This window comes from Cololabis saira, chromosome 12, assembly GCF_033807715.1.
Source record: "Cololabis saira isolate AMF1-May2022 chromosome 12, fColSai1.1, whole genome shotgun sequence".
Classification (NCBI taxonomy): domain Eukaryota; kingdom Metazoa; phylum Chordata; class Actinopteri; order Beloniformes; family Belonidae; genus Cololabis; species Cololabis saira.
The window spans coordinates 31,703,788-31,716,722 of NC_084598.1; the positions used below are offsets into that span (position 1 = coordinate 31,703,788).

Sequence of the window (12,935 nt, forward strand, 5' to 3'; positions counted from 1 at the left end):
CCTGAAAAAAGTTTGGTTAGGCTGAAATGGCAGTACACTGTAGATATCCAACACAGCTCAGTGTAATGGCCTGGGAATGCCTTTGAATCGTGTCTGCTGATGAGGATTTTGTTGCACCGTGGACATTTGTTTGGACGCTGAAATGGACCTGCAAACTATGTAGGAGGTGGATTTCCTTGTACAGGTTCTTCCTACTTGTTGAGTATTGTTCAGGACTAGTTTTGTGTCTAATGGTTGGACAAATGGTATCACAGTAACACTGAGCTTTCCAGCTTCCATACTGAACTTCTCCTCATATGTGCTTCAAATCTCTAAAATGGACGACTGGCTCTTTGGTCTGGTGTTACTCAAATCCACGGCCAAGCAACCAGACAGGAGTGGATCTTAAGCTGTGACTTGTCTTGTGCAGGAGAATCCAACAGCCACTATTCCAAACAACCAATATAAATGCAGAATTTCTAGTAACACCTTGGATCGTCAAGTTTTTACTGCAAAACCAACAACAGCCATCCACCAGCATTCCTACTCCATTGCACACCATATTGTTGATAGTAGTTCGGTTGTCGCTTTGCCTACATCACATATTTCAGTGGCGTCTGGAGGAAGTTTCTTCTGCGTCTGTTGGTACAGCCCCCTGGTCATCAGAGGAGCCAGACCCCTTCTTTGTGTTGAAGAAGTAAAGATTGAGGATGGCTAGCCTGGCTAACATCACTGGCTCAGATCAAAGTGAAATTATCTAGCTTTCCCATCTATATTTCCATCCAGTTTTAGGTCATAATGCATTTGTTGAACCACAGAAGTACTTAGTGGAAAGTCGTAACATTGGCCATTTTCAAAACCACTCACTGCTACAGCTGTTGTGGTTGTGGAGTGGTGGGTAGCAACTTGTGGGCAGGTAGTGAGTGATCGGTTGCCCTCCAACCAGAAGGTCAGCGACTCAATCCTTGTCACGTGCCAAAATGTCAATGGTCAGAACAGTGAACCCCAAATTGCGCTCCCCTTGGTCATACTGATGTGGTCCTTAGTCGTTCTGGGAAAGTCTCCAGTATGCACCCAACCAGTCCTACCTCACATACCGTATCCCATAATGCAATGGTCCACTATAGTGAAAGCTGGTCACAGTGGTGCATAAGCTGGTATATAACAGTGAAATATGGTATGTTGATGAATGAAAGAAGGGATGTTGGAGTCAAGTGGCTGACTCCAACCCCTGAGCTTTGAAATAACAGAGAATAATATGTTTTCTTTAACTCCTTTTACATTAGCATGTAGTTATGTGGTCTGTGTACCCTGAATGAGTTGTGCACATATCAGCATCTAAAAAACCCCTGAGCTTTCAAGTGCAGCTCCGCTGAGTTTCCCCTTTGGTTGCAGGACAACAAAAATCAATAACTTATTTAACATCTGCATGATTACTGCAAAACAAACAAACAAACACTAAATACTGAAATGAGATACAACCAAAGGACCCCTGTAGTGTGCAGTAGTTTGTCCAGCCACTCATTGTTCTTTTTTCTTTTTTTTCCCCAGTAGGCAATTCAATTTTAATGAGCAATTTCTCTGCCGGTCAACTGCAACATCATTTACAGCTTTGTTGCTCATTTGGCAAGTACTATAACTGCAGATCAGTGTTATTTTTTTAAAGAACTCGTTTGATACTCTTCAGAGAGAAAATGGGAAGGGGGGGTTGCAGCAGAATGCCACCGATCGGGACGTGAACCTGGGCTGGTTGAGTGTCTGCTCAACCAAGTGGGCTCTCCAGCAGTCGAAGACGAATGTTGCTGAAACACCAGAAATTATTTTTTAAAGATATAATTTGAATCTGCTAGAATAGGAAAAACAAATTACATCATTAATGTTTATTCGATGACTGCTAAATGGATGTTGGAAGACGGAGAAAGTAACAAAGTGGGTTCTGAAACGGCGCCATAAACACACAAACCCTCATCCTGTGGATTTAAATGCAGCCCCGGCCCTTCAGCAATGCCTCGAAATCCGAGTCAGACTGAGTCAAGTGTCAACTGTTTACCGGCCACGTTTGCCTGTGTTTATGTGCATGCGTCTGTGTTTGTTTTAGTGTGTCTGTGTGCATGTCAGGTGGCTCTCCTGTACTCTATATTTGTGTGCGTGAATGATAAGGTGACTTATGTGGGCAAACCATTTCCTGCTTTGTGTGTAGTGTGTGTGTGTACAGCCTACACTGGCCTTAATGGTTGTTTGTGGTAGTTAACCCTTTAATGCCTGACATGAACTAACACAAAAATAATATTTTTTTCTTTATAATTAAATACTGAAATCAAAAATACTTACAATTTTAAATTTAACAATGTCTAAAAATATATTTTTCTTGTCATCACAAATGGTCCAAACTTCTCAGACATTCATCCATCAAATGTGATATATCTGACATTATAGGGTTAAAATGGAGACTAATTTAAATTTAACCTTTTATGTGATGACAACTCTGGCCTTTCACAGTGTCTGTTAGCATGGCTTACACAGTGCATCTTAAACCACAGTTTTACTCACGCTTGTGCTCAAAGTTGTGTGTGACTGATGTCACAGCCGGCGCCAGTGCTGGTCATTCACACTTAAGTAGGCTGTGAATGAAACTGAAGTTGTCGTATATGCCATCAAACTTAAGCTAAGTTAAAGGAGCATGAGGCTCCTTTTAAGAAATGAGACTCTCTAGCGCCACCCTTCACAACGACGGCTGTCGGGGGTACTGCAGCCAACAGTGAAGCCGGCACGGGAGAACGGGGAGAACGCGCATGCAGCGTCATGTGATGTCACATCCGCAGCCCAGCGCGGGAAATTTGGGACCGAATTGCAGCACATTTTGCAGCACACAGCCTGTTCAAGGCAAAGGAGAGATACACTAGAGGGCTCATTCTTTTGGGTTTGGAACGCTTCATCTGACATTATTACTAGAAAACTTAAAGTGTATACGGATTTTTTTCTTAAATCCTGCCACAATCCGGCATCAAGCTCCTTTAAATGTTTGCGATTTAATATTTGCACTCACAACAGCCTGTGTATACTTAATTTGTTTTATTTTATTCGTATGTCACTGATTTTCTGATTGCATAGGACTACATGAGAGTAAATATTAACCAAATGAGATACATGTCCCCTTGTGGTCAGTTCCAAGTTTTTCTTGTAATTCATCTCCTTGGACTCTTGAGGTTTATAGGTATGAGTTTTTATTTTTTCTTCTAACCTTTGAAAATGTTGGCGTTTCTCACTGAATATTATCGCCTTGGTTATACCAATAATTAGCCTGGTGAATTCTTTACCGCTCAAAGACAAAGACTTACATCTGGTCTTCATTGTAAGGATGTTCTATGGAGAGTGAGGTTGCATGTTCTGCAGCTATACGAAGCATGTCGGGCTTGTGGCGTGTCCCACCGGGGCGTCAAAAACGCTGAACTTAACGTAGCTTTATGCCAATAAAAGAGTTCAGTACCACTGTGTTATCCAATCAAAGTGCTCTATCACAGCTCACTACGTTCTTACATCAATCTCAGTAGGGCCGTTGATTTAGTTGCTGTATTGAAACATTTTATGCAAAAACCTTGTTCCATATTGAAAACTGTGAAAGAGTAACTGACGGTGGCAGGTTCCCCACTTCTTTAGGATCAATCTCGGGTTCCAGGGTTGTAATTCAGTTTTGATTGAATAATATAAGTGTGTTTTTTTTATTAATGCATTGCAAAAGAACGACAAAAGCTAAATACATGACGACAGCCAGACTAGAACCAATAAAAGACGTCCAAAATGGTGTTTGGTGTAGCAGGAACGCCAGTGAAAGACTGTTGTCGGCGTTATGGTAAAAACTTATTGATCCATTGTGTTATCGGCGCTTCTGAAGCCACCTTGTTTTTTAGTTGTTTTTTTTTTAAATCATGGCTCTTTTTGATGCTCCTGTCATAACAGACCCACCCCTCCCACTGCGATTGCTTCGGTACCAGCGGAAACAGCTGTGAATGGGAGGGGTACCAGATCCACCTCACAAGAGAGTTTTCATAGCGTGGATGGTTACGGCTGATGGCCCTTATACAGAGTCATATAATTCACATGAACTTCCACGTCTTTGTTTCATTCAGCCTGAAAAATCCGGCAAAGTAGGAGTCATTACTGAAAGGATGATTATCCTTCAGTGGCCTCCCACCTGAGAACTTCATACAATGAAGCTTTGCAGAAATCTAGACGCCTGCAGGATTGAATCAATGGGTTGCGTCAAGTTTGTTTTTTTTTTCCTTCCCCAAAAAAGACACTATCCAGTGTTCAAATAAAATGTAAAGTCTTGACGGAGTGGTGTGGTATAGTTGCAGGATGTGTAACAGCACAACCATCATGCTGGAGATATGTTCCCCACTTCTTGGTAAGTGTGTACAGAGAGATATTGAAAAAGACACAAGATTTACAAAATATTTAGATTAAAAAGAGAAAATACAAAATCGGAGGGAAACAAATAGGAGGAAAGGGATAAGACCCAGTGAGACCTTAGTAGAAACACAACCGCCCGTAATTAGGATCAGAGGTGTGAGGTCAGTTTAGTTCTTGTGTGGAGGCGGGAAGAGCTTCACAAAGTATTAAAATAACATTTCACTAGCCAGAAAAAGCAGAATAACCAAGCAGGGACAAAATACTTCACAATGCACCATCTGTTTTCAAACACTCCACCCCCTGCCCCTCCCACCGCCACAAAATTTCATTTTCTTATCAGTTTCTTTCTCTCTTTCTTTGGAACAATTTCACTAATTCTCTTTGGCATTCACTTTCTCTGCCGTCACTCTCTGTCTCTCTTTCAAACACGCACAAATCGGACAAACACAAACACACACACAGGTGAAACCTGAACGCACACACACATGCAGACAGTCTCCTGGTCAGGTGAAACTGGAGCTTGGCTTTAAGCATGAATGGAGCTCGTTGTCCGTCTCCCACAGCTGCATAATCACGCTGATGACGGGTTTGTTTTACATCCACACACACGGACACACACACACACACACAACCAGAAGTTGGATGTTTGAACATATATTACTCAGATTGTCTGATAAATGAGCATAAATAGTTAATACAGAATGAAATTTGTGGAAGGTCTACATTAACATTACAGTTTCCAGAGTAATACACACAGACACACACACTTTTACAGGTGCAGACATATATAAATGTGTGTTATTAAATCCTGGGTGGTCTTTTTGCTTTCAGCGGCTACTGTTGGTCAGTGAAGTAGAACCCGAATTTAGACACATAATTAGAACACATCCAGTATTTTCTTTTTGGTGTATTGTTGGAAACAATAATGTGTTACTGCGGCTCAAAAAGGCCTTAGGGTTAAATGAATGTTGGCAGGCAAAGAGAAGACCGAAGGAGCGATGAGGGCGGTTTATGTTTGGATTAAGTATAATGAGAGTGTTGCAGCAGGTCAAAGGTTCAGTGGAGCACAGTCTGCGGACAAAGTCGACTACGAATTAAAAAGTTGCACATCAGATCTTGAGAGCACCTATCGTTGGGTTTAATTTCAAGTTCCTACATGTTGTTGGTCTGTGTTGTTGCACACGTCGAGTCGATACGGACCACAACAAAAGGGATTGGTCTGAATTTTTCCAGATCATAGCATTCTTCCTCTTATACATATTTCTCAATATTACTTTGTCTTAGTTGCTTTCAAGGAGGTTGGAAAGACCACATTACCACGTATTTCTGTTAACACATCAGTACTATTCGATGACAAGTTCACATTTTTTTTAAACCTACTTTCATGACTTCACTGCCAATACAAACATTTTCTTCACCATCTTTCAACTATCCGAGTTTTTCTAAAACCGTGATCCAGAGAAGTTTGAGTTCTCATTTACAATACAGATAAAAAACACTTTGTGTATGAAACTACAGTAATTTCACTACCACATTGTCTTTAATAATAATAATAATAATAATAATAATAATAATGACTTGGTTTTATCTAGCGCCCTTCAAGGCACCCAGAGCACTTTACAGAGATCATTATTCATTCATACACATTCTCACCGGTGGTGGTAGCTACGTAACTTTAACACAGTACAAACTTTGCAGAAACAAAGCAAACATCTTTGACCTTGTATTAGACTGTAGATCTTGTTACATGTGATTTAAAATAACTAGATTTTGAGGAAGTGATCTCACCACATGGCAGTTTCAGAAGTGGGAGTGCTGCACCTATTATTACGTGTAATCAGTTTACATGTTATGATTCTGTCTTGTGATGACTCCCATGACTACAGTGGATTAAAAGGTAGCATTGTGTTGGCTTGCAAGGAGTGGACAGTTATCTCCTCTATGAGGAGCTCCACGGGCCTCCTATTTCTTTGTGCTGTGTACAGTGTGCGATGCCTGGAGGCTGATAAGGAATCTGTCTGATGTTTATGAAGGCTTTGAACAAGAAATGATGATGTTTTATGTCCAGCTGATAAGTTGGGGTTAAATATTATCACTGATTCCAAAATCACTGGCTTTATGATAGTCTTGATCTAGAAAAGCTGACTCCAGACCTTTGATCTTTTTTGTCGGAGTGCAATTTTCACTTGGAATCGTGGGATACTTGATGTTTTTCAGGTGCCATAAAAGCAGTATAAACCAAAGCGGAAAAGAAAAGGGGGTGAGATAACACTGGGGAAGTTAAAGAGGCGTGAAAAGACTTACAGTGATGTCCTTCCCGGCCCAGTTACACTCCTCTCTCCAGTCCACCGGGGCGGGCCAGTAGATCTGAAACATGGCAGGCAAAGGTCAGGTGATGGTTTCACATATAGTCACGATTTATTCTCTCAATTATCAGTCTTTTAAAACCCATAAAGCACCTGATTCAAATTAGTGGACAATTGACAGGGTTGTGTAAGATCTTGATGACAAGCTGATGGTGATTCAGTAAGACATGTTTGAGGAGGGAAACATTTAAATCATGTATGCCAGCAGCCTTCAAGGACTGGCATTGGACACCCCTGCCTTAAAGGGATATCCCAACATTGTGGGAATGAGTTTATTTCCTACCAGCCCCAGAGGGTGATTATATGGTAAATACCACTTTCTTCTCCATGTAACCAAGCCATGCTAGTCAAGCTTAGCATAGTCACTGGAGATGGATTGCTACACCTACCCTTGTCAAAAACAATAAATGTCTAACAGCACAGACATGTTCTTACTTCACATGTTGTGATTTGTAAGTGCCACAACCCAGGTGCAGTGATCACGCATAGCAATGTTACAACGCCATTGGAAATTACGCCTACAGTGTGACTAGGGTTGCCACCCGTCCCGTAAAATACGGAATTGTCCTTTATTTGAGAAAAAAATGTTGCGTCCCGTATTGAACTAATACGGGACACGATTTGTACCGTATTTTCATTAACTTTTACACCATATTCTAGTTGAATTATTGAAATAAGTTAACTTTTACACCATATTCTAGTTGAATTATTGAAATAAATTAACTTTTACACCATATTCTAGTTGGATTATTGAAATAAATTCACTTTTACACCATATTCTAGTTGAATTATTGAAATAAATTAACTTTTACACCATATTCTAGTTGGATTATTGCAATAAATTAACTTTTACACCATATTCTTCACCTGTAGGCTATATTATCCATCTTGGCTGATGTGGACATACATAGGAGGCTATTTCAGTTGCTATATGGTTGGCTGTCTGTACAGTCATGCAAGTTCAATGCTATTAAAGCACTTTAAACTTGAAATCAAAGCATTTTGTTTTTTTATATAAAAATAAACACATTTTTTTTCAGTTTAGAAGTTTGGGGGCTTTTTTCTTTTGGCTCCTGCGCTGCTGAAATCAGGGCGTCCCTTATTTCTATTTCTGAAAGGTGGCAACCCTAAGTGTGACTAGCCAGCGGCTAACGTGATTGGCTTTGTGAAGTCATCAGATGATGACGATTATTTCAAGGCAAGTGATCCAGATATATATCCAAAATACACCTGGGGAACTAGAAGTTTTTGGAAACTGATTTTGAAGTTGCGCTGGCTAGCTGACAGACGTCGCTGAATTCTTAAACTCTCACTGCGTGTTGCCTGGAAACAGTGATGCTGCAAGTGCATGTGTTATTGGATGCATAGACCAGTATTAATCTTTTTATCAGCGCATGGGGTTGACAAAAAGCAGGCTAATATGTTTTTGGACTAAACTTTGAAGTTCTTTTAAGAGTCTTAATAATACCAGAACATTCTCAACATTCCTTCGTTGAGCTGATTTCCTGTTTCTGTTTCTCTCCTGTCCTCTTCGGTCCTTCTCCATCTGGAACTTTCTCCACTATTATGAAAGGTCTTTATTCCATCTAAATCTGACCACATGGCGAAAATGACTTTGACTCTCTGCACCTTGGTTATATGTTAAAAATGTCGATAGATCTAAAACCATCACAGGTTTCAGATCTAACACAGCGAAGATGCACTTTACCTCAAACAGCTGTGGAGAGATGTTTCAAGAGGGATGAATTTAACTTATATGGATACAGATTTCCCTGTTTATATACATTCTCACTGGATTTTCGGGAGTTATATGGTGAGCCTTGAAGTTCACAGTCTTTTGAAGCTTTGAAGGTCAAAAAAGTAGATAGGAAACATTATATACGATTAAAAAAAAAGGTCAAACAGCCTTTTCATCTCTGTCCAGTTCTGTGATTTTCTACCTTTCTCTATTAATCCCACATTTGCCTCTGGAGCCCATGGGTAGCACATACAGTATGTGCAAGGAGAACATGTGTGTGTCAGCACTTCTATACATTCCTATTTTTTGTCATTCCTTTGAGGCCACACTCACAAATTATGTATTTCCTAGCTTGGAAACAGAAATAATGAATTCAATTAAATACAATTTTAAAAAGTTTGATAGTTGCTGCACATAAATCCAACTTCCTGACTTTCATCAACTCCTGACTCAGTTATGTCATCTGCTTCCTAATCAATGCAAACTAAATTAATAAATCAATTTAAACAAAGAAATACACACAGTTGTTCATGTACATTTCTTGACCATATGATAGAGTTTACTAGCCAAACATCCTAACTCTTTTCCACATTGACAGAAAGAAGTCATGTGGTTCCCTGGATTCAATTGATTCCCAGTGGGCAGTAGCAACAGACAAAAGAAACTGCCTCCGGATGTTTTTGTATAATCAAACAACCAGTCTGAGAAAAGCACAACTCTGTCTTCACAGGTTAACCCACGTTTCCACCCTCACCTATGATCACAAAGTGTGGGTAGTGACCAAAAGAATGAGATACACAGATATAGTGAGACCTTCGGTCATTAGGGAGGGAGTCAGAGAGTCGCTGGTCCTCCCCGTCAAAAAGGAGCCAGTTGAATTGGTTTAGTCACCTGGTGGGGTTGCACCTCTGGACGCTCCCTTCAGGCATGTATATGGAATTTTCCTTAGAAGATTCATAAGGTATTATTGAATAGAAACTGACTTAAATACCCAACAGTGAGGAGACCACAAGGCAGACACTCGGAAGAGATCATATCTCTCAGCTGGCCATGGAACAGATCACTATCTCCCCTGGAGAACTACAGGAGGTGGCTCTTGGATGTTCTTGTATCAGTCAATAGGTAAAACCTGCTTCTGATCTGCTACAGTTAGTCCGGCACGTTCTGTGTTGCGTTGTGGCGGTGTGCCAACATTTTCAAGGTACATGAACAGTTATTAAGACAATACACACACTCACCGACCACTTTGATAAGCACACCTGATATACTTAACAAAGTGGACTGAAATTAAAATGGAAAAAGTTTAATTTCTCAAAATCTTATGGCTTTTACCTTGTGATCTTGTTTGGCAATGTTGTCCAATGAGAGGGACAGCAAGAAGTTCTTGGCCCCGACGAAGAGTCGGCCCCGCTCCTCGTCCAGCAGCAGGGCGCTGAAGCAGCAGGAACGTTCCAGCTCAAACCGCCGCACTCCGTGAAACTGCTGCAGGTCTGAAGAAAAGGACGTTTTTAAGCGTGTTTCCTCTCAGATTCAACCACCTGCTGCTAATAGTTTTGTGATAACTGAAAATGTAAAGTTGATTTTTTTTTTTATCACTCAAGCCTATGTTCCTATTCAATGCAAACTAAATTGCATTGCTAATTGCGAAAGGGATCTTTCGTCCCTTTTAAGTGAAAGATTTGAATGTCTATACAAACGTGCATCTATATCTTTCCATGGCCACTGCTTGTATGCTACCTTTACCCTATCCCTACCACATGAGATAAAACAAAGATGTGACATCATGTGTCAAACATGGTGGAGGCAGTAATATGGTATGGGCATTTATGGTTGCAAACATAACAGGCCGACTGCTGTTTATTGATAACGTGACTGCTGATAGACACAGCCAGATGAATCCTGAGGTGTCAGGGCTGTACTCTCTGCTCATATTCAGCCGAATGCTGCAAAACAGATGAGAAGATGGTGCTTCACAATGCAGATCGATAATGATACTAAACATACTGCAAAAGCAACGCAATATTTTTTGAATGTAAAAGAAATATAAATGTTATTCAATGACCAAGTAATTTGCCTGATTCACAAACATCATGCTTTTCATTTACTGAAGACAGAACTGAAGGTACCAAGACCTACAAACAGCAACTGATGTTGGTCTGGCAAAGCATCTCCAGGGAGGAGGTTCAGAATCTGGTGATGTCCATGTGCCCCGGACTTCAGGCTGAATGTACAATTATGTTGTTTAATCCCTGTAAAATTGAGGTACTTTGCTTTAAATTACTTTGATTCCTAAATGGCAGAGGCCTTATTTCTTTGAACCCTCACAAATTGAAGCTAAAGTCTACACTTGGAACTCATCTGGGTTGTTTTATTTCGCATCCATTGTGGGGATAAATAAGGGAAAAATCATAAAAACTGTCAATGTCCAAACGCTTCTGGACCTAAACGTATATTCTAATCAACTGGTTAGATACAGGACTCTAGCAAATTATATGGTCGATGAAAAGATTAGACCATTGTTTTATTATATCGAAAATCTTGTTTCCTGAGGCCAGTGGCTTGTGTCGAGACAGTCCAAAATCCTGACAGTAATGGCTTCAGTGGAAAAATTTAATGTCCTTGCTGTTTCCAAACTGGCAAAAACACATTCTGTGGGAACAGTGCCTAGGAAAATCCAGCTGTATTTGTAAATTTAAGCTATAATAGTTAACCAAAAGTCAATGGAAAAAAGGGTCTTAGCCAGAAAAGCCATATAATAAAAAGACTGCACCCTTCTCTGCTGTCCCCGCTGAAGGAAACAAGACCGAAGCCCACATTTCTTCATCATTTCAAAGGCTTTGTTTTTGCTCTGACTTTTTTTCAACAAATAAAAGTCAGCTCTATGACATCAGAACTCAGTCCTGTCATAATTTGGTTAAAACAGACTTGGGCCTAAAGAAGACGTGTAATAAAAATCACATGTTTGCCGTCAGCCACCTTTGGCCTTGTAAAAGTTAAAGAATCCTACCATAGAGATTTAAAGGTTTGCTAGGAGATGTTGGAAAAACCATTAAGAGGCAGACATATTTTGAAAACAAACCATTAAACCTTTAAGTAACATATAACTCCTAATCATATTAGATGATCTGAATGACTGAGAATCGGAACAAACATAGATAAGTATTTAATAAATACTTCCCCAAAAGTTGCCAAAGGAAATCTTCGATTAATCCATCATTAGATGATTATTCATTGGTGAATGGGTGTCCATATTCATATGGCAATGAGGAAGTGTGGAGGTGATTAATTAAACAATAACTGATATCTGTATAATCAAGAACCACTCACTGAGAAATTGACCAATAAAACAGCTTTATGTAGATGCATGAACTAATAGATGAGTTTCTGTGAAAGGTTAGCTACAGAGGTCCATGTGCAACTAGAGGCAGAAATGCTCATCTAGATTGTTTGGCAGAGCTAAACGCTCAAAAATGATATGATGAGGCAGTTAAAGGCAGGGGGGATTTCTGGATGACATTACATCGGTTGATATAATTAAAATAAATGCAGAAATAGCTCCTCCCTGCCTCTCCTAGTGCTCCCGAGAAAACACGCCCCATCGTGAACTCTGCCAAGCATGTTGATAGGATTTCGGAGGACAAACCATAACAATATATCTGTTTACAGTTTACAGAGCCAGGGCTGTGTATGAACATTTTTCTTTGTGTTTAAAATCAGTTTCCCTGCCTTTAACAGCCAGAAATGATGGATAGAAGGTAGACTATCCCACAAGTCCCAAATCTTTGCTGTTACCACTTTTGTTGTAAGACTTCATCTCTTGCAATAACTTAAAGAAAAACAAGTGCTTGCCTCTAAGGATTCATCGACAGGTAGAATTTCCTTCATATGAATATTGGGCTTGTATGTATGTATGTATATATATATATATATATATATATATATATATATATATATATATATATATATATATATATATATATATATATATATATAATGTATATGTAAACCTGTGAGATTTTAGGTTATTTTACTGTATATTTTTAGAAGTTAAAGGTAAACATGGAGCCTATGCAGTTCCCGCAGATGTAAATTAACACTTTACAATATATAAAATTTTGCTTAGTGGCTGGGGTACAAATGAAGATCTTATCAGATCTAACCAACTTTACAATGCTGCATATGGCTGCTACGTGTTGGGTTTTATATTAGCGTGCGGTAATGCTAACGTTACCCAAACCAGCAGACAAAACAATGGGTAACAGACGCATTTCTGAGGAAGCTAAAATTAGTTCCGCTGATACTTGAATTACTGCATCTGTTTCAACTATTGCTGACTTATGCCCAACTTACTGCTGAGATTGTTAAAAAAAAAAAAAAAAAAAACTTCATGCTTCATGACAATCACACAGCTCCTTTTAAAGACTTAAGTTATTTTACTGAGG

The 12,935-nt window shown here is 39.6% G+C and overlaps 1 protein-coding gene across 3 annotated transcripts in view; it reads right to left on the minus strand.

The window, feature by feature from the left end:
- sema3b (sema domain, immunoglobulin domain (Ig), short basic domain, secreted, (semaphorin) 3B) overlaps nucleotides 1–12,935 on the minus strand; it is a 127,524-nt gene that overhangs the window by 42,688 nt on the left and 71,901 nt on the right. For all 3 annotated transcript variants that reach the window (XM_061736605.1, XM_061736606.1, XM_061736604.1), the window contains exons 3-4: nucleotides 9,826–9,983; nucleotides 6,694–6,756 (exon numbers count right to left, since the gene is read on the minus strand). In XM_061736605.1, coding sequence (XP_061592589.1) covers nucleotides 6,694–6,756; nucleotides 9,826–9,983 — 221 coding nt within the window. The remainder of the gene's footprint in view (nucleotides 1–6,693; nucleotides 6,757–9,825; nucleotides 9,984–12,935) is intronic.